Below are 23,251 nucleotides of genomic sequence, written 5' to 3'. Positions count from 1 at the left end.
TTATTGTTCATTACCCATTCTCTTATTGAGCTTGAGGGAGAAATGCTTTCTGGACAATGCCAGGAGGCAAATTGTATAGTCATTTATAAATTGTAATAGGGTCATGTAGACATTCTATTTCAATACCAGTGTAGTTGTCTCTTTTCTATTATCATATGTACAGTACTATAATGTGTTTATATGACATTTTTATACAAACCAGGCTGGGGTCTGTTCAGTTAAATGGAACGAACAATCAAACAGTAACTGAGCGATTGGTTTTCTTTGCAGTTTTTATCCAAAATAAAATCAAACAAAGGAATTCACTCAGTAAAACTTTCTTCAATGCTACAGTCCACATAGAGTGTAGATGCATTTGTGTTTGAATATAGAGGTGTTGGCATTTCATGATCCAAATTATGTCCAAAAAAGAATACATCAGTTGTGCTACAGTGTATGTTTTGAAGAAAATTAGCTAACTCTGCCCCAGGACTTGTTTTGCAGTAGAAGTCTATGCTTGCAAAAGAACAGTTCCAGAAATGCAATGTATTGCAGTATTCTACCTCAAGGTTAATTTACATTAATCCAGATAAATCCACTCATAGGCAAAGAGCACATAATACTACTTTCATTAAACTATAAGCTTAAAGAAACATTTTTTATTTCTTTTCACACTTTGCTTCCCCCCCCAAATACCCTGCTTTAAGTGTGCCTTTCCAGAGAAATCAATCAGAATTTTATTTTTTTCTTCAGCTTGTTTATGGAGTTGTTGCTCCCTTATTTTTGTCTAAGATCTAAATAGATAGACCTATGAGTAATGTCTAAACACAGGTGGGAACAACTCTCTCAAACTTTCCAACAATCTGCAGTTCTACATTGGTCTAAGTACTTGCACTTGCAATATCTAATGTCTCCATGAACATATTGTGTATTCCAGCCCGGGTTTTGTCACCAACTCTATGTACAGTAGCTGGAATTTCCGAAGCAGTAATGCACAATAAATTCAGCGCGACCGGGGGTAGAGTTGGAATTACTCAGTGTGACGTCCTAAGCGACAATAGTTTTGCAGTGTGGCAAGTAAAGAACACACTTCATCTCCTCCTCCAGGATCAGTGCTGAGAGTTACTGCATTAAATAACATGTGAGCAACCTGTAACAAAAACCTCGATAAAAGGTCTGTGATTGTCATTAAAAGAAACGTGGTAAACAAGTATTCAACAGTTCCAGCATGCAACTTACAGTACAAATGTGTGTGTACCTCAGTGATTTCTAGTGCAAAATGGAGAAGCCTTCAGCTAGAACTGTGTTATGATTTGTATTTTTGTATGGTAGCTGAAGGTTTTTTCTTTCTTGAAACTCGATATTTGTTTGCATTTTTTTTCCCAAAAGCAATCAGATTTTGTAATTGGTGCAATCAGTACTATGCTAATTCTACATGTCTATTGGGATCACTTTATGCAGGCAATCAAAGATGTAGTAATAAACACCACTGTTCACTCAGCAGATACATACAACAAGAGCATTTGTTCCCAGGATCTCCAAGTGTGCTGTAATTAACCCCATTTTACAGTGTGCAAGTTTGTTTGCATTTATGAATGACCTAAAATAACAACTTTTACACATTGTAAAATCAAAGGAAATGAAAAAAATAACATCTCTCTTCATAATTTCATGTGTGTTTTCTCTTGGATATCACCAATGAAAACATTGTTTAGAACGCTGTTTAGCACATTCTTTTTCATAAAAAGAATGGTTGTAAAGATATGTCCACAGTGTGACTCCATCTTAGCATCAGGTGATATATTATCAAACAAAATAATGTATTTCTCTGAGTTCTATTAATTCCCAATGTAATAATGGAGATAAGTCTGACTATACCCACTAGTTCTTCAAGTCATTTAGTTTCAATTGACTCAAAACCAGAAGAGAAAATATGAATGTAGAACATCTGTGGATTTCAAGTATAAATATATTAATCACAGCCTTTGCTGTTGATAGACATTTTGTACGATTGCATTGTCTTCATAATACAGTTCCTTCTTGCAACTGCTTACTTACTAAGCTACAACCTACCTCCTGCATAAATGTAGATAAGTAAAATAGTTCCATTTCATCTCAAATTCTATGGAAAACAAATTCATTCGGAACCATACCTGCTCAGGGACTTTCTCTACCTTTTCTGAAATTACACTCCACCCTGCAAAGGGCTGTCCTTGATCTCCTTCTGTTCTCGACCATGAAACCTTCCATTTGCTGTAGGAAGGAGATTCAACATGTTCGAGAATATTAAACATCAGGATAAATACTTAATATCATATTAAATGTCCGGATAAATCATTTGGAATTCATTTAATTTAGAATTATTTCAAAAATTCAATAAGAACAACAGCAATAATAATAATAGAATCAGAAAACATAGCATTGTATTCTAAATGTTGATGTGCACAGTGGTACTTTGGTCTTCTATTCAGATCTAAAGCTGCAGCACTGGAAAAAAATAGTATTTTCTTTCTTCCCTTGTCCCAGGTGAATAAAACCATGTCTTTCTGCTTCACAGTGTTGCCATGGTAACAAATAGCTGCAGCCTCTGAGCACATAGGTAAATAAATGGATAAATCAACATTGTTATAAGATCAATGGATGATGCCCAGAACATTTTAAAGTATTTTCATGTTATTCAGTGTTTCTGTGAAGAGCTTATGGTTACATAAACATAATTAGATTAAGCCTTAAAATTCTTCAGAAAAAATAAATGAAGCCAGGACTCTGCAGAACACCATCCGTTTCATTCTTTGTTAAAAACATATTCTTTGATTTAGGGATTAGAGAAGACATTCAGTCCCATATCACCATAAAATACTTTCAGGTTTCATAATGTATTATAGGTTATCCATGTATATCCTGTGTGTGAGTCAAACTTGTGATATACAGTATATCCAACATTCAGAGTATGTATTCTGTATGAAGTGTAACTCAGATTTAATAATCTCTTTTACCAAGGATGGGGCACTGTCTATAGATTATTATAATGACAATAACTGTGTGCCTTAGCTCAGTTTACTGTCAATAGTGTGTAAACAAAACATTTAAAAAATTAAAAAGTACAGCACTTCATTTTGCAGGGAATAAAAAAGATAACCAAATGGTTTTTATTTCATGTTGATACATTCTTGGACAATACCACGGTATACTTGCATGAGTGGCAAAACTTAAATGTCTTCCACAATATTGGCACGTAAGCAGCAAGGGCAACATAAATATACTTAGTACAAACAGTATAAAACATACATGCTTTTTTAATAAGTCCTTTTCACAATTTTTCATAGTTGCGGGGCAATAAGAAACTCCAAGACAAATTAAAGCCATATTCCCCCTTTGTAAAAACATCCGAGAAATAATACATAAGAAGAAAATAAGGATCAAAAAGCTATCCAGAGCAGGCTGATATTACAGCCTTGTGGTAAGTTCTTTTTTAAACATCAAAAATATCAGGCATGCACTAGCGACTTCTACGTGAACACCTCATTACATCTGTAATACCATCGATCACTGTAGTTAATCTAAAGCCAGTCAGACAAGGACTAGAGTTTTCTGATACTCACTCAAAACACAGTCGATGGTCAACGTACTCCAACAGTTTTTCAAACACAACTGTACAGAACAAATAGCTACAGAAGGAGAGAAAAAAATTAGAATGTGCATTACCAGGGGTTTAAATGGGGAAGCCCAAACCAAAGAAAGAAAAACAGGTAAAGAAATATACCGACACCTGTGAGAGAAGAATATGGCTTTAATCATGTGAGCATTGAAGAAGCAAAAAAAAAAGTGAAAGTCCATACAACGAAGAATTACAAGTATGCAAAAAAAAACTCACAAACCTTACAAGAATTTTGGAAAACTTGCAGTTTGGAAGTACATGTAAAGACAAAAACAGCCCCTCTGTTGTCCCTCTTGCTGTGATGCACCTTAAGATCACTAAGTGGGTAGAGAAACTATTTATGTGAGAAACAGAGAAGGCCCGAGCCTGAAGCATCCTTGTAGTGCCAGTGGGTCTCCTCGTTAATCCAAGAGGTTTTATTTTAGTCTGTTTTTGTTGATTTAAATATATATATTCTTTCTTTTTTTAAAACAAGGAAAGTTGTCTTTTTTTTGTTACGAAACCGTCAAAATGTTTTCTTCCTCCACCATGGTAGTCCACCAATTTCATCTGGCCAATATCACTCCTCTCGTGGGCAGGCAGTACTGTGCGGGACAGGAAATAGCCTTTTGCCAAGGTGGCAGGAGACCAAGTATCCTCCCAGGTCACACCCTTCCCTTGCTGGGACCCTTTAGATGACAAGGTCATTGTAGCTGACATACTTTTTCTTTGCAGCAGGACCTTGGAAAAAAAACAATATAAAAGACAGTGAGATTGCCAAGACATTAGATAATGAGTCATGTTAAGGTATAGAACGTCTGTCAAATTACTCATACTTTTTCCAGTACTTTTCTGAGTTGCATATTTGCCCTGTATACAGTATTTTCAAGATAACTATAGATGCTATAGAATGGTAAAAGCACAGATCTGAATTTCAGTTCATGAAATTTCATTCTGAGTGTCTCAGACTCAGTTTATGAATGATTGTTTTACCAATTTGTTTCCATGTCGCTAAGGGACTCAAGTGTCCCAAATGGAATTATACTTTGCTTTAGAAATATTTGAGTTTAGGCTATACATGAGTTACAGTACATGCAGTACTAATGGCATCTGTAGCTACAGTACAGCACATGAAATTAAGATTTGTGAAATTGCTACTGTATGTGCACTTTTACTCTGAAGCTGAATGTAGGATGATACAAAATATCCTACTATACCAAAGAACACTATAAAGATAAAGATACATTTATAAAATGAAAAAATAGTATTAGTCATGAAAAAGAAAACTGTTTGCATTTTATAAGACCATGTTATTTAGTTGACCTTATTGCAAAGAAATATTATACAGTACCTGTACATATTTTGTTTTTGAACGATAGGACATTTGTAAACAGTATCGCTCCACTTCTTTGTTGAAGGTTATCAAGAATGATCAAAAGAACATCTCCTTTTACCATCACAAGCATACATTCTCATACAAAGAAATACTGCAGCACCTAGTAGTTTTGAACAGCAAGTATAAGAAATAATGCTGTAAGATTTAACCCAGAGATCTGTGGTACCCACTCAAGTAGCTGAACAAGAGTCAACTTGTTCTAAAAGCTGAACTTTTAGAAGAGGGGAGCAAAATTCACTGAATCTACAGAAAAATGGTGTAGAACTACTGTAGGCACAAGCCACAGAAAAGATGTAAACGGTCAACTATCAAATGCTTATCAGTGCAGTCTCTCTCAGCAATATTTTGATTTTTTTCTGTTTTTTCTTCCATTTAGTTAAATGGAAATGACATACCCGCAGATGAATCACGGATCTACAGTATATGAAACCACAAACCTTAGATTAATCTCTGGTTATTGGGTAAATTACAGTATGTCCCACATTTTTTTCTGGAACAAATCAAACAATGTGACACAGAATGGGTTAAAGTGATTGAAATACTTGAGGTCTGTTTGGAAGGTTTTTCAAATCAAAGTTAGGTAATATTGATCTACTGTAGCTGCATACATTTCAATGCATAGAACCTCCCGGTGAACTAAAGCTGTGAGTTTAGGGGATTGACATATCCCATATCTCTTCTTTGTATGCTTTAATAGCAATGCGGTTGAACAAAAATGTTTTATCTAGATTACAGGACTCACACATATCCCTCTTATCTAAACATGATAATAGCTTCTCACTTGCAATGCCTGAAGGAAAAACACTGTTGATCCTTCACATGAAAAAAATACACAACACAATGATATGATGGAATTCAGTTTCTAACTAGTAATTTTTAAGGACCTTCCACAGATAGAATAAGCCCCAAACTGGGATTTATTTAATTCAAGAAGGTTTACAAGTATCATTGTGCTCTAGTCAGCATTCTCTGAGTCTTTCAGCAGAACGTCTGCTACTAAATAGGGCAATGCAGACGATAGCAGAAATGACAGTAAGGGCCAAAGATCACTTAATGTTAGGTATAATGATAGATTAAAAAAAGGATCATCACAACATTTACAACTTTCTGAAACTAAACAAGCAGCATTCAGTGTAGCTGAATGTGTAGCATACATGCAGTTATTTTGCATCCTATGTAGAAGAAAAATATGTTAATGAGAAGAGCTACAATAGACTTATGTTAATATTTTGTGAGAAATTGATTGATTGTGTTTTTTGACAGTATTCTGAATAAAGTGCAGTAGTGATTTGTTATTAGCCTTATCTGAATAACCTATTACACTACTTTAGCCTGTGTGCTGTTGAGCAGAAACACATGAGTATTAGGGCCATGTTTTATGTCTCAGCCTGTCTCAATGGGATCACAGCCTGAGCAATGAACGAAAATACATATTTCTCTTCCCTTAGCTAATTAAAATGCAGCTGTTATTCTAAAGAACAAAAATGTAATTTAAACCAGGATACCTGACTTTAATATTCATAATTATGATCTCAGTGATCTGGGGACACCATAAATACCATAGTTGTTTATAATTAGAAATAGGAATTCATTTCAATAAAGTATTAAGCACAAGTGACATTGAGAGATGCCAGCAACTGCAGGATGCATAATAATTATAACAGTTTCATTATTGAAGGGGTGGCATGGCTTCACTGGGTTTACACATTTTTGATGTCCTCAGTCTGAACTATTTCAGCCTTCCGTTTTCGAGTTCAAGTTACTACCCACTCCTCCACAATGCTGACCATATTACAAGACGAATTAAAAAACACAGGTAGTATCAGCATTTAAGCACATGAAATGGAAAGGCTGTTTTGACCCAAAATATCTTTGCAGACTCTTTTCCTTCCTCTTACTGCAATTTCCAGTTTCAAGTTTGGGGCACAGCATTTTACCACCTTTTCAATGTTTTCTACCTGTGTCTGTGTAAGATGTAAAATACTGCACTCTCAAAAGTTCTGTAAAAATGTCTCAATTGTGTTACAATTGCCTGAGATCTAAAATATTTAAATATTCGATAAGCCTATCCCATTTTTCCAACTTAGGCACAAAGATAAGTCTCCAAAATCTTTGCAAAATTATTAGTAAAAACTAATGCACTAATATCATTATGCATGATTTGTATGTCTCCTGTTACTACTGTACTAACTAATCCTGTAGTCCATCAGGCCTTAACTGTTTTACTAATATCTACTGAGTAGCAACAAAGTTTTTGAAACTGGAACTTTTACATATTTACAACATCACAAATTGTACTTTAGTTTAAGCAAGGAAAAAAATGTACAGAGAACATTAAAATATCACTTTCCCTAAATTTCACTTCTGTCCTAAAACACAGCCATGCCATCAAACATCCTCTATGTTTTCTATACTAACCCTAACCCTAGCTAAGGGTTTGGGTAGTTAGGGTTAGGGTTCAGATTTTCTTCAATGCAACTTAACACTCATTTAGCAAAAAATATAACCAAGAGCATCATAATATTAGTCTGAAAGGCCTTAGCAGCCTTCCCACACCAAACAAAATGTATCAATTGCGGTACAATTTTCATTTTTGACAAGAATTCAGTTATTGGAACTTTTGTGTTGAATCGTACTCTCCATTTGCATGGTATGAGTGTTAAATAGGTTAAGAGCCCGGAAAACCCAATACTGTAAATTGGAGCTACAACTGTTAAAATACCAGTGCATTCAATGTCAAATGCAAGAGATTAAGACTTTTAACCACTTTCTTTCAAACTCTTGCTTTTCAGGGATTTAGACAACATCCCCATTTAGGGCAATGCAGTATAAAGAGCCATACAATACAGTAGAACTCAACTAAAACAACTGAGGATATGAAAACCCACTTAGAAATTACAATTTTAAATGTTTGTTCTTTTAAATGTTCACATACTGTAGGTACAGTACAAGTCTGTATACACTTAAAATACAGCATTTCATTTAGCAGTTGGAACTGTCCTGGAAGGTCACAGGCAATGTGGCAAAGATATTTTAAATTTCTTTCCCTTTTCACTAACTTTCTTTAAGGTAATTTCAGCAAAATACCTGTGCAAATTGAGCCTTCCCTGCACACAAGGAAAAAACATATAATGCTGCCATGAAGCTTAAATTAAACATGAATTGCTTACCATCCTCCCTCAAATATATTCCACAAAGGTAGAGGACAGAAGACCCACAGTAGCCAGATTGTAATCAAATGATCAAATACCCATTACCACACACTCTAACAGTACCTGACCAGCAGCATTACAGAACGCAGTGCTTTAGAATCGTCTTACTCCTCAACTGAGTTTGTACTCATATACAATTTAAGCCTAAGCATACCCTCTCTGCTGAAAGTTTATATCAGTCAAATTCTAAAATTTCTCAGGAAAGCCTTTGAACTTACTGTAATCAATTAAAACAGGTTTGCTTTAGCCTGGGCTGACTGACTTTGGTGTGTTTCATTTTCCTTTAGCTTCACAGGAAACCCACTTTGCAGTCTCTAGCCTCTGAGATTGCATCAGCAAGAAAAACAGAAATGATTGATGCTTCACAGATGATCTTCAGCATTTCCAGAGCAGACAGGAAAGTAAAAAAGTTAATGAAGAAAGAAATTGAAAAGTAGCTGTATCTTTTTCTTCTGTTCTGTGCTTTAAATGCCCTGAAATTCACTGGAACCAGAAAAAAACAGATTCAAAAAGGAGCAATTAATTAATAATATGATTTATTATTATTGGGTTGATTGATGCTTTTATTTAAGCTATTTATATTTGTAATCATTTGTATATGTGGGCATTTTATCTGAACAAAATACAGTACCATTTTGAAGGATCCAAAAACAATGCTTGCCAAAGATACAGTATAAACCGCGAGTCTCTATTTCTGAGTTCAGAACCCACTCCTACAGAATGCTGACTATGTACAATACAAGACTTACTGAAACACAGGTAGTCTCAGCACTTGCACATGCTTTGACCTAAAATATATTTACAGACTATCTCCTAATACATGCGTCATATTTTTTTACAGTTTTCTGAAGTGGAGTGTCTGCTATTCTGAAAAGAATCATTAAAACGAGTGATTTAAAATCCTTAAAGTAAATGTCACTGTGTGAAGGGACCATTAGTAATTTATTTGTTATGTGTTTTATATCTTAGCGATAAATGTCACTAAAAGGGTAGGAAAATGTTATACTAAACAATCTAAGATATTCTGTATTCAATAATATTTATTTTCTACAAAAAAAAGCCATTACCATACATTTTCTAGCACTGAAATAGTGGAATGTTAATTAAAGGTTGTGATACATTGATGGAACTACAAAATAAATTGATAACAGTTTTAGAATTTAATATAACGTGCTGCCATTTTGGTAAAATGTGGTTAATGGAATTATGACCTACTGTAGCCCCAATATAGAAAGATGTCTTACAGGCTACTCACATAATCCACCACATATTTCAGTATTCAGTATGGTCATATAATAATGCACTTTGACTTCCAGCTTCATGTCAGTCACATATCTGGTTTTACATGGTATTTGTTAATGGGGTGTTACTAAATTCCTTGGCTCATCTCAACTGCCTCAGATTTACATATTCCACTGGACATGAGTACAGATAACAAAATAAAAGCCAATGTGATTTGGGAAATGGCAGCAAAAATCACCTGTAAAAGATTACCTTTGTTGCAGATCTCATTGTATTTCTCAGCCAGTATGAGACACAAAATGGCCACTTTCACATTTTGTTGCTAATGTTCAAAAGGCCATTATCTCTTCTGCAAAGCTACACCCACATCCTTAAAGTAACACATTAAGAAATAAATATCTTAATGGGCCTTTTTCTTTGATTTAATTGACCAGAGACTACTGCACAACTTTTTAATATGGCACTAGGTTTTAAGCACTGCAGTATCCATATACTGTACTGTAAGTTTATAGTAAAATATTATTTAAGTATAAGTATTTAAATAACGTGGAAATTTTGATAAAAAGAGGTTCTAAAGTTTAAACATAAGATAAAAGTACCTTTGTCTTTTTGGTACTGAAATTATTATCTTAACTGTTTCTGCATAATGTGTTTGCATTAAGTTAATTGGTTGTTAAGGTTTTCGTTAAGGTTAAGGTTGTCTTGCTGCCATTTTTTGTTTTTTCCTTGGGGAATTCAAAAATCTGCAAAAATCTGAAATTCATTATTGCATTTTGGAGCTTCTAAAAATCTATATATATATAGTATCGTAACGCAACGGGGTTCAGGTGGGCGCCCTTGCCGCATCAGGTCAGCCCCCCACCCAGGACTCCCGCGTCACTCAACAGGGCCCCAGCCTGGTGAGCTAAAGAGAGATCTCTCCACAGCCCAGGGGCTGTGGTCCTGCTATTACAGGGAAGGGCGGAGACGTCACCGCTCTGGTAAGCCGGCTCTTACACAGTGCCTGTCGGCCATATGCGTTACAGTATTAATGTTTCATTATTTCATCTAGAAGAATGAGCTACTCTAAATGGCTGAGTGAACCCTGATGATCACAGAACACAGTCTTCAATTGTAAATAATGAACAGCTTTACGCAAAGGGCTCTTAACAGTGATTTGTAAAGATATTTTAAAGATAATTCAATTTTCAATGAAGTCTGATTTTTGACAAATAGTAGTTAGAAGTCCAGTGATTAACAGTGAACTCTCAAATCATAACATGACATTAACTGCTCTATTTGTATCTGTATTGACCACCAACAGAATTGGGTCCTCTAACTGCCTTTTAAACTAAGGTCTTCTGTTTGAGTTGAAAGAACCACCATCGACAGCTATTACAATTATATTTTTTTCCCCAAAGTCTGACATTAATGTCAGCCGCAGATTTTGCAGTAAAAACTGGTGAAAATATGGAAATCTTGCTATGGTGCCTTTAAAAAAAAGATAAATAAAAGGGAGCTTATAAAAGCAGAATTTCTTTTTTACTTCTCAAATGAGTAAGTTTCATTTTCAGTAAAAAATCCTGAGCAACAAAAGAAACATTCCCCAATTTTAGTCAACCAAAGTCATCCTTGCAATCACGTAAAGAGTAAACAACAATAAGTTTGCGTTTCAATGTATTTCAAAACCTTCAAGTCTATTTTATGGAACTTGTACCTTAATGAGTGGATATGACATAAGCATAAAAGTGACAATTACAAGTATATGTATGAAACATGCATGTATCGTGTATGCATGTTCTGAAGGTAATATACAGATAATTGCATGTATACTAATAGGGGATTCCATTCTTAGATGAAGCATAGCAGGTCTTTCCTGATTTAAAAGGCCTCTTAGTTTGGGGGTGAAATCATGACTAGCAAATCAATCCTTTAGAAACTGTGTATTCTCTCTTGAGGCCTGTAATCCCTCCGTACACTCCCCACCACTACAGGGCTCACACAGTGGGGCTTGAATTTCAGATTGCAAACCAACCATGCAGACAAAAGAGCTCGCTAATAAATGCCACTTCAAGAGATATTAATTAAAAACTGTCACAGAATGAAAAAGACGTCCACTGAGACATGTAAACCTCATACCATCTTTTTAGCACCTTGTTGTTTGTCTCATTCCCCTGTTTTTTTCCATATTTTAGAGGCAGTTCTGGATGAGGGGTTGTACAGTACGAGCTCCATGGTCTCATCCATACATTCATAAAAGCACGTGCAGATGAGGAATTTCATTTCCCCTGGCATTAACTGTTCAATTCCTTAAAGTCAATAAATCTTTCATAACCTCGGCAGGAATAAGAAAGTGATGTTTCCAGAGATATCCATATTTCATTTTGCCAGGAAGCTATGCAAAGTGGTAATTTAAGAGTAGACATTACGAGAGATTTCAGGAGTAGGTGTCTGCCTTGAACACAAAGGTGGCTGCTTTTTAAAAAACAAACACAATAATTTCCTGGGCCTTTAACATGTACACTAATACATACATGTTTATTATTTACCAGTCTGTCCAATGGTGAAACGAATGTTGAATATTGAATAATTGAGGTTTTGACTTCACATAAGCTAGAGTAACACTGTTGATAATTAGCTACCAAACTTGTGCTTCACTTTTGAATTGTGTAAAATGTATTAGCAATGTTAGTTTTAGCCCTAGTGCACCATTTTTTCAAGCTGTACATATATAAACATGAATGGCAAACTGGCTGGCATCAGTTTCCACACCTGAATGACAACACAAAAAAAAAACATGTGAAACTCTTTCAAGAGGCATGTCTGGTGAAATGGAGATAATTTCATGGTAAATAGAATTCTGTAACCTTGCCAGCAAGAATGAGTTTCCATGAAATTCTGTATACATTATGTATGGCACACAACAGAGCTTATGACATGCTCCAGTAAATTGATATCAGCTGTACTTTTCCACATATCAGTGGAAGGGGGTACGTTAGATGTTAGGATAGGAATGTGAAGCCTTACTGCTACAGGTCTGCCTACTGTACTCACCTGAGTTTTGGCCCATATTGAACTATTCAAACAAGTATGACTGCTTAGATGGAAAAAAAAACTAGAAGATATCATAGTTAATAAGAGCTGACTATGAAAGACCCACTCTATGGTCATTGTCCAGAGTGCTGAACTGATTGTCAATAATTCTTAAGTTGAACTTTGGCATTGCAAGAGATTACAGCAATGAACTACAGTAACTTAATTATAATTTTTTAAAAATCATTCATGTAGCATATTTATGGTGTACTGCATTAAACAACTTAATTAAAACAAAAAAAACCTTAGTGTTATAATCTTTTAGAAATGTGTCATGCTTGATTGTGACTTTATTCTGCACATTCATTAATTAGTCTATACTAAAGTTTACAATGTCTACAAGGTATATTCTTCCATAGAACCAGTGCACTAACACACACTTATAACTGGAATACTGTCAGTTATTGAAATAAGGAAATGAAAAGAGTTTGATTTTTCATTAAGGGTCTTGGCTTTATGCTCAAAGAGCTGCTCCTGCTGTGGATAGTGACGTTGACAAAGCACAATGGAAATAAATGAAGTAAAGGAAAACTGAAGACATATGCTCTGTGAAGATAGATGGACTTTTGACTAAACAGCAGAGACTAATATTTCTGGGAGTATTCTTCACAGCAGGGATTATATTAAAAATCAGTGGTGATTGCCTCATACAACCCTCCACTACCGTAACAGTTAAAAGGCCACACATTACGAAAACTCAAGTACAGCCTCCAGTGTGATGAAATAATAATAATTGTTACACTTACACTTACATAGTTTACACTTATATAGCTTTTCTGGACAGTCCACTCAAAACTTTACAGGTAATGGGGACTCCCCTCCACCACCACCAATGTGCAGCATCCACCTGGATGATGCGACGGCAGCCATAGTGTGCCAGAACGCTCATCACACATCAGCTATCAGTGGGGAGGAGAGCAGAGTGATGAAGCCAATTCATTGATGGGGATTAATAGGAGGCCATGATTAGTAAGGGCCAATGGGAAATTTGGCCAGGACGCCGGGGTTACACCCCTACTCTTTTCAAGAAACAGAATGGGATTTTTAATGACCACAGAGAGTCAGGACCTCGGTTTTACGTCTCATCCGAAGGACGGCGCCAATTTACAGTATAGTGTCCCCATCACTATACTGGGGCATTAGGACCCACATGGACCGAAGGGTGAGTGCCCCCTGCTGGCGCCACTAACACCTCTTCCAGCAGCAACCTTAGTTTTTCCCATCAAGGTACTGACCAGGCTCACACCTGCTTAGCTTCAGTGGGTTGCCAGTTGTGAGCTGCAGGGTGATATGGCTGTTGGATAATAATGTAAATAATGTAAAGAAGGGTTACACTTCAGCTTTTAAACAAGTAATTTGATGGTTTATAATTCACCCCTTTTAATAGTGTTCCATAGATAAAAATCAACTAAAAACCACACTACTGAACAGTATTGTTCCACTTAAGAGCACTGATAGGCATTTTATTTTACCATTGTGGATCACATTATTCTCTGCAGCTTAAATGTCTCAGTAATGCATTATAGCTTTTGAAAATGTGTCACTTAATAAATAAATATTTCAGAGATATAGCAAAAGGTGATGAAAAAAAAACTGAAAGAGATGCTAATAAAAACTCATCCGAAATCAGGAAGCTGAAAATTTGAAAGCTTTTTTTTTAAAGGTGTATGTTATAAAACAGTTTGGTCACACATAGCTCTGCATGGAAATATGCTAAAAGCTAAAGGTGCACATCTTGGACACAAAACACATATGTAAAAATGTATTTGCATGATGTTTTTATCAAGAGCAACTTATATATTTACCTGTGTATACAGCTGATAATATATGACTGAAATATCTTTTTGAAGGGAAGAACAGCAATGTCCCACCTGTAATTTGAACCCACAAACCTTACTATTGATCCACACTGCTGCCATATATTTTAATCTGTAATCCTAGTGATAAAATAAAATAAGTGATAAGAAACAAAGAGGCCATGTATAAGTTCTGTCATATTTAATACTATTCACATACTTATTTATACTAAACAGAAAAGCACAACATCACATAACTTAATATGCATTTCCTATTTTGCCCATGTTTCTGTTTTATTATGCTGTGTGTTGTGATGGCTGGAGTATAATGGCTGCCACATGTCATACGTAGGGAGAGGGTTACGATTATTGTGGTTGTTGTTACCAGTCAGACAATGTACTGTACCTTGTCATGTATCCCATCAAATTCTACACTGACACTGGGGATAAATATACCTAGTCTTTATTGTTCTTCTCTGTTTAAATTATCCAAAGGAGAACAAAACAATCTTGCCACAAAGAAGCACTCAGACATTATAGATGCTGAAAGGGACAACTACTTTATGACAGGATTGAATGACGTACTAAATCTGTCACAATGTTTCCATTTCTTCCTTTAAACACATACTGTATTTCAATACCAGAATGATCTGGCATTTCTGTCTTATTTCTTGATTTGACATGATACTTGCCTTAACTAACCACCAGAAAGAAAAACCATCAGAAGTAATCAGTACTGAAGATTCACACTGTGAACATAAATACCACAGTATTAAACCAGATAATACTATCACTTTTGGGTAATATGCTTTAGTCTATGGACTATTAAAAATTGATTGTTTTCTGAGAGACATACAGTAGTTAAAATGAAGGTCTATGTCAGCTTAGAAAAACAAGTCGTATAGAAGAATCATGATGGGATGAATGAGCAGAAAACAATAAGAAATCATTATGAGGCACACATAATCCAGGATCTTTGATAGTGTGTCCTAAGGGAATATTTATGGTATTATTAGGTAATCCACCACATACAGGAAGTTCACAATAAATGCCACAGAAATTATTCAGAAGATACAGTATTCATTATGGGAAAAAATTAGCGGGAAAAAAAGTTTTCCCCCCAGGACCATGGGCCCAGGTGGTTTACAGTTAACAGCTCCTGTTATTCATGGATTTATACTCTATTCTAAGTTGGAAGGCTGACATATTCATTTCTCGAAGCTGTGCCAGAGTTATGAAGGGTGAACAATATATACAATCCTGTTATGGAGGGAAACTGAGACTTTAAAGCCCAGCTAGCTTCCTACCATTCACGGATGAATTTGCAAACTACCCCTGCAAGCTGTAAGTGTCATGTGTGTAAGGGACAGAGATTTGAACCAAAATTGGATTCCATATTGAAATGTAGCTACACCTGTGCCCTCTACTGATGTTATCTTAAGACACAAATACTAGCATTGCTTTGAAACTCAATGAAGTCATAGGGTTAGTTTCCATGAGTGGTTAACGTTCTGATGTCCTCTGGAGGCCCACATACAGTACAGTGCAAATCATAACTCAAGAGTGTCTCCTTTCATCTCTTAATTATAATTTGACCTGCATGGCACTTCATACTGTACTGTACATTGCTCATATCAAACTTAGGCTGCTCTCTCTGAACTAAAACTGTAAAGTACTGTAAGTAGGACAAGTCTTGATTCCTGGCTAATAATACTTTAGAAATCTGTGATATTAGATTAACAGAGTGTTATTTGTGTGTTAAATAAATGATTAGTTACATGGTTATTAACAAAGTAAAATCATGTTCATACTGTGTATGTTGCATGGAAAGATAATTCCAAATTAAAACTGTGATTTTATACATTTAGAAATTGAAATTAGCAAGCCCAAATCTGTATTTAAACTTTCTATACTTAAAATAACTTTGTCATATTGTGTCTTTTGTGTCACTGTGACTCTCAGAAAAACATAAATTAGGAAAATCTGACTTTTTAATATTAATGCAGTACATTTTCTGACATGGCACAAAAACAGTGTCCTTACAAATATGAATGATTACACTATATTATGATCATATTGTAAGAAAGACACATTGCCCAATCCTTAACTAATTCAGCTACAATAAGTGAGGTTTTTTCAAATGCACCAAACATTAATGGTGCTTTCCACACAACTTCAGAGCGACAGCAATTCATTTGAAAAGAAAGTTGTTTATGAAATGAGCAACAGAGCGTGGCTTAGCATTATCAGGCTGTCAGGTTTTTTTTGCAGCTAACCTCTTAAGCACTTCTATTACTAAAACATACAGTACATAGGGCTGACAGCTATTTAGGTAAAAATTAACCACTTGCAGGTTTACAACCTGCCTTTTATAAGGAAGACGTGTCCTGCATTTTATTTTCAATTGTATGGTAAAGTACCTGTGATTTTACTGCAAAGAAATACAAACCTCAGCAGCTCTTTAAAGCCTTTTATTTCAAAGTATTGCCTGGACAACATATGAATGAGAATTTAGATAATTAAGTATGCATTCAATATTATCTTTCAGCAAAAAAATTATACAATTGAGGATAAGTTAAAGCTAAACTGTAATGTTCAATGTGTAATGGAAATTGTTTTTTTTTTTTTACGTTATTGTTTGAATTTTCCCTAGAATGTCAACTGACTTTATGTTTTGGAATAATTTGAATTGAATCACACTTTCCACATTAAGTGTAACAAAATATCAATTTATATAATACCTATGAAGCGGCATGATAAAATAATGAAATGCTGAAGAAAACAGCATTTTGGCAAATGAAACTGTTGAACGAGAGGAAACAGTTTAAACAAACCTCTGTATACTACATATGTTGTTGTGTTTGATATTGCCTCCCCAGGTCTACTATAGGAAGTCTTCCATTACTTACTGTTTGGGTCTACGTTTTCACATAGCTCAGTCTTAGCTTCTCCATTGGGCCTGTCACTGGGCTTGTGAGAGAGCCGGGAGGACATGGTGGCAGCTGTGACCACAGCTTTGAAGCTGCGTTTCCTCTTCTGGACGTTGAGCTCAGGATGGAAAATTATGATGTACACCTTCGGCATATAGAGCATCCCCAGAGCCACCGAAGCACTGAGGTTCATTGATATGGTGAGTGTGGTGGTCTGTATGTACAACTGTGGAAAACAACAGAACAGACATCGCATATTAGAGAGGGAAAACAAATCTGTTCAGGTTTTGAAAAAGATGTTAACATTTTATCAGTTTATCAGTTGGGCAAAAATCTTTCTCTGTATATTTCATGTCTATTATACTTCTTGTTTCTGTTACTGAATTATCTTCATGCACCCAGTCCATGTAAAACAGTTGAGTAGAAACATTCTGATCCTTAAAAAAATGCAAGAAAAAAAACAAATTTTCTTATTAAAGTGTCTCAGAGGAAGGAAAAAAATATATCAATGTATTTATTCAAAATATGGTACAAAACAATCTAAACTCATTTATTAAAAAGCATAAAATGAAAGTACAAAACTCTTTAGATTAAATTACCTTTATGTATGAGAAGAAACAGTGGCTATCTGTAATGGCCTTTCTAATTCTTATCTACAGTATATATGAGTATATATGAATACAATCAATAACGTATCCTCTGAAGTCATGGAGGATTTAAAGAAAAAAAATTTAGAAATTGCTCAGAAGCCTTTGGGATGGCAGTGTCATTCTCCTCATTCATAATCATAATTTCTAGCTTGTGAATTCAGGCTTTTCCCATCAGTGTTTATTGATCAAAGCTGTTCCGTGATACAGATAGAGAAAGAGTTGGCCACTGAATATGGCCCACCAGATCCTACACAGATGTTTTATATGTCCTAGAATATAATTACACCCCCCATAACCAATGTGGATTTCTGGTCTTGAAATCCTTTAGGAATAGAAAATGCACAAGAATCAGTCTGCATTAATAATTTTCCACACACGAAGAGCAAAACAACCCTTTCAGAATTGCGTGTTACTTTTCAAAAGAAAATGGCTTATTTTGCAGAATTAAAAAAACATATATGCTATATCAATTCAAGGATTTATTATTACAATGATGATGGAAGATGATGATAAAGATGTTAATATGAATGACGATACATCATACAACATGTTTGTCCTTTGCTTGTAAATAGAAGGTAATATTCACACTACTTTCCGTAACGTAAACAGTCTACCAGTAGATGGCTATCACCTAGTAATTTTTTTAATCTCCTTAGACGTGGGGCTCCATAAAAACTGCTGGATAATTAGTCTCAACAGTTTAAAGCTTGTCAAGAATATACATGTCACACTGTGAATATTTCATATGTGGATGTCTGGCATTTTGAAAACAGTCTGCTTTGATGTAATCTGCCTTAGATTTTGTATCCTGTTCTGTAAATTGTGCAGGAGACTTTGCTCCAACATTTGGCTCAGTAACCAGAAGAAGAGCAGAGCATAATCTCTACGTTCCACCCAGAGCTGACAATCACATGGAACTGTTTTGTCATGTCTTGTTACAAAAATAGAGATGTCTGTTTTTGATGTCTATTTTTGACATGGGAGCATGAGGATCACTGGAAGCAACTGATTTTTCACATGGAGGAAGAAGGAGAAGGAGAAACATTAAAGTCTTTCAATTAGTATATCAACATTTAAATCATTGGCTTCTGGCTAGCTGTTTGAGGGGTGCAGAAAAAATCAGCATATCCTATGATGAATTCCTGTCACGCCCTCTGCAGCCAGAGGGCGCTCCTTCTCTGTCCTGTCCCTAGTTTCCGGTCTGCTGTCCTTCCTGTCCCTCTCTTTCCTTTGGGCTATATATTTCCGGGTCTTGCACTCTGTCCTGGTTCAGCATTGTCGTTCGGATGTCCTGAGACCCGCCTAGTACCCCTCGTCCACTCCCTGAGGGCATAGGTTTCTATACAGCATTCCTGAACTCTTTGCACTAGTGAGCCCGGGCCTTTTTCCCGTCTCGCTGCTACGCATATGGGTCTTTTTCCGCTCTCCTGCTCCCCACGGTTAGTCCCTTTGGACGTCCGTGACAATTCCACTACCAGATATAGTCCAGTAACTGGTAGGCAGAGCTGTATTCTGCAGCTCAAGCGCAGTCATTGAGAAGTCCTGCAAATAAACATGGACATGTACTCCATTATGAGACTGCCCATGTCCTAATGGGGTCCCGAGTGGCACATCATACTGTTCCAGCACATTATGTCACATGTTCAGTGTGTCGTTTGAATACAACATCACTATCTCCAGCCTCATCATTCATGGTTACTGATGTTGGCCTGAGATCCATGGGGAGCACAGAATTGACAGTGACATTTCCTCAGGAGACACAGGGTAAATCATCTGCTGAGCCACACTATGTCAGATCAAACTGAGAGGATGTTTGATGAGGCCCAGGAGGAGCTGGGACTGAGTCGTCTCCTTCAGCAGCCAATAGCCCGACAATATCTACTGATTAGGTTCACCATGTTTATGGCAAGGAGTGGAGATCGAAAGATACTGCATTCACTCTGCCTCACACATGTCCCAGCTGTCAGCCTTAAAGGTTGAATTTCTTAGTGGCCTTTCTGAGCCAGATGAGAAAGTAGATCAAAAAGGTGCTGAGGGGGAAATCTGAGACAAAAATTAATAAAACTGAAGACAGATTTAAAGGTTATTATTGAAAATGGAGTTTATCTTACTCCTGTAGAGATTTTCTAAAGACTTTGAAAAAAAAGCTTACATGTTACAGTCAATAGGCCGCAGTTAAATCTTTTCACCTGAAAAAGATTCTTTGGATCTAATTCTTTGTTGTACAGAACCTGTCTTCAACTTACCCTCCTGGAAGTTTTTTAAAACCTTTGATATTTTGCTTTAAAACAATTAAATTAAAAGTCCAGGATGTACATTTATAGCAATAAATGTCTGAATGTAAGTGTGTCTTGGCTATTGCATTATCCTTCATGAAATACAAATTTAAAGAAGAATCAGATTGTGACTGTATGCAACAAGCCTTTTACAGTATTGTATATACACAGAAACAGATATACCTTGCAAATATTCTACTGTACAGACAGAAAAAGTACAAGCTTACATTTTTGCACTTTAAAAAATTATTTTTGCTTCCAAGAAAAATAAAAAATACTATTTCAAAATACCCCAAGAAAAATTGCAACATTTTCAGATGGAAAGATAGAATATTACAGTCCCATTGTATGCAACAGTTTAGTAGTAGTTGATAATAACTAAAAGCTGTACTACATCTACAGTACATATATACTGTAATACTAATATGTTATCTATCTTTTGGAGCCTGTTTTTCACTCTTAAGATGATTTCACTTGGCATTATTCTGTCTCTACAATAAAGCTTGTTTTCTTTGTCTTCTTTGGAAATTGTTAACTTGATGAAAAGCAGTGTGAATAACATGACTAATGATGGACATAAGAAAACATGTGTACCTCGGGAATATCCTACAGTAAGCAACAAAAAACAGCTAGAAAACAATTTGTGTCTGTTTATTACTGTTTAAAAACTATTTGCTTTCTATGCCTCCTTGACTTTCTTTCCTTGGGTTAACATCATACTCTATATGACCATACTTCTGCCGATCTCTCTTCCCAAGGTGTATTTGCAAATTGCTAAATGGATGAACATACTGTAGTTATATACAGTAGTATCTTCTGTAGGTTGTATGGAATGTGATGAAAAGACTGTGATTTAATAGACATCGATCCAAACATTCCCTGATGCTCATTAAAAAGTTATTGTAACACTTCTTCAAGGACTGAAGTACTTAACTTGATTAGGTTTGATATCCAGCTCAAACTAATACCCCATGAACCTCAGGGATCAGCAAATCAAGAAGTATTCTGAAAGCTAAGTTTAAATCTTTAATATTTTAAGAGGGGATCATGCTTGATACTTTTCTCATTGTAAAATAAATAAATCAGAATACATTACTCTAAGCTCAGAATCAGTCTCTCAGTAATATATACAGTATACTGTATACTGTATGAGGATGAATTACATATTTACATAATTGTGAATGAATACTCGTGAGGCGTATTAAATGCTGCTGTTTATCTGTGTAGATAAAGACAACAGAAGAAGAGCTTAAAATCTTTAAGTAGCTTTGCAAGTTACAGACGTTCGATTTTCACAGATAAGGGAATAAGCTCTTGCTCTATATTCTATCAGAGACATCCATGAAGAATTTAGCCAATAAAGACTTAACTCAATTCTACCTCTGATAAACATGTATACTGTGACGTTTAAAACTTTCCATTTAAGTTTAGAATTATGGTTTATAAAAGAGCAAACTGTGAAGGAAATAGGCAAAGATTACAAACAGTTAACAACATTGAGGTTTTACAGGGTCCAGGTCAGCACAAAACAAATAGAGTGCCAGGGACTGATATACTGTACTATATCTTGTAATAAGGAAATGAGGCATGTTATTCATATAGTGTACCTTACATATTCATATAAAAAGGTTATTTAAACTTTCTGAACTGGGGGACTTTTCAGTTGACTGGAGAATTGTAAATTCAACACCAATTTACAAATAAGAGGGTAAAAATTAATTACACAAATAGCAGTTTAAACTCGTTATGAACTAGTTCAATTTTCAGATGAAAAGGGGTTAGTTTTGTTAACAAATAAACAATGACAAAGTCCTTGACTGGTCTGCCACTCAGCAATTAAAATTTTTCATCCCATCAAGACAATGATTAACAATCAGTTTTTCTTTACAAAGTGAATATTTAATTAACGTGAGGATATAATGTAAATAGATAAAGCTACTGAAATGAGAGCAAAACCTAATTTGAGCTCCTCTGCTGGAGCTTCTTCAAAGTTCTCCTTCACTGACTTCTACTGTGTCTTTTATAAATATTTTGTTAGAATTACTGAACAGTATATCTGGTGGTGAAATTCTCGCAGTGGCACACTTTGGCTTCACATTACAGTATGTATAATATTTAAAAACGTTTATGCTGTTTTTTTGGTATTCTATTAAATAAAACAGAACGATCTATAACAAAACGTCTGCCAGCATTAGTTCTTTAATTAAGTAGTAAAAATCTATACTGTACCTTTCACCATCATAAAGTACCAAATAAAAAATTTGCATAGCCACAATATTATTAAATATACACTGTATTGTATACTGTACTTTTTTCCCTGCCTTGTGGCAGGAAGTTACCTCAATTACCTGTACTGTATATAGGGAACTCAAAAATGAAAGATAGAAAATTATTAAAGGAACAGTTTTTGCATTACACTAGGTTACTTAGTTATGAACAGCAGATGCACCTGTCATAAAACCTATTTAGCTATGAAAACTGTCATAAAGAAAATACACAAATATCAAAATTGTTTAGTTTGGTAGCTAATACAAGGCTTTCTTTTTAAGACGTCCGCCTTATGTGCTTTATTGCGCATAAGACATCTTTTCATGTAATCCACGTACGATACAGGTGGTCAGGGAAAAAAAAGCGACTGAATGAAATAACACCTATTCTAATCTTTTATTTAGGCCAATGATGCGGTGATAATGCGGCACCAGAGTGCACTTTGACAGACTGTGCTTATTAGGGTTGCCACCTGCTCTGGAATCCTCATTTGATAAACTTTAAGTAATTATTAAAGTTATTATATTATTATAAATTATACAATGAAATGTTGAAATGTACAATGGAGTGAGTATTTTACCATTTCCTTCAACCTTATTCTAGACAACTTAAGAAAAAACCTTGTCTAAACTCTTATTATGAACTTTTATTATGTTTTTCCCTTTCCATTGTATTCTTGTTAAGAAATGATTACTCCAATTTGGTTATTTTTTTAAACCATTTATACTTCTCTCAACATGTTATGAAAGGAGCCTGGTAATTTTGTGGCTTTGGAGTAAGACTAACAACCCTA

General features: G+C 35.3%; 1 protein-coding gene across 1 annotated transcript in view; it reads right to left on the bottom strand.

Moving 5' to 3' along the window:
- Positions 1-3,099: 3,099 nt before the first annotated feature.
- The window catches only part of grm7 (glutamate metabotropic receptor 7), a 239,051-nt gene continuing 218,899 nt past the window's right edge, over positions 3,100-23,251 (bottom strand). The window contains exons 9-10 of the mRNA XM_015347912.2: positions 17,244-17,490; positions 3,100-4,357 (exon numbers count right to left, since the gene is read on the bottom strand). Coding sequence (XP_015203398.1) covers positions 4,308-4,357; positions 17,244-17,490 — 297 coding nt within the window. The 3' untranslated portion in view covers positions 3,100-4,307. The remainder of the gene's footprint in view (positions 4,358-17,243; positions 17,491-23,251) is intronic.

The sequence above is a fragment of the Lepisosteus oculatus genome, chromosome 4, assembly GCF_040954835.1.
Source record: "Lepisosteus oculatus isolate fLepOcu1 chromosome 4, fLepOcu1.hap2, whole genome shotgun sequence".
NCBI lineage: Eukaryota > Metazoa > Chordata > Actinopteri > Semionotiformes > Lepisosteidae > Lepisosteus > Lepisosteus oculatus.
Note: the sequence above shows the minus strand (reverse complement) of the source record. Positions and strands in the feature narration are given on the sequence as shown.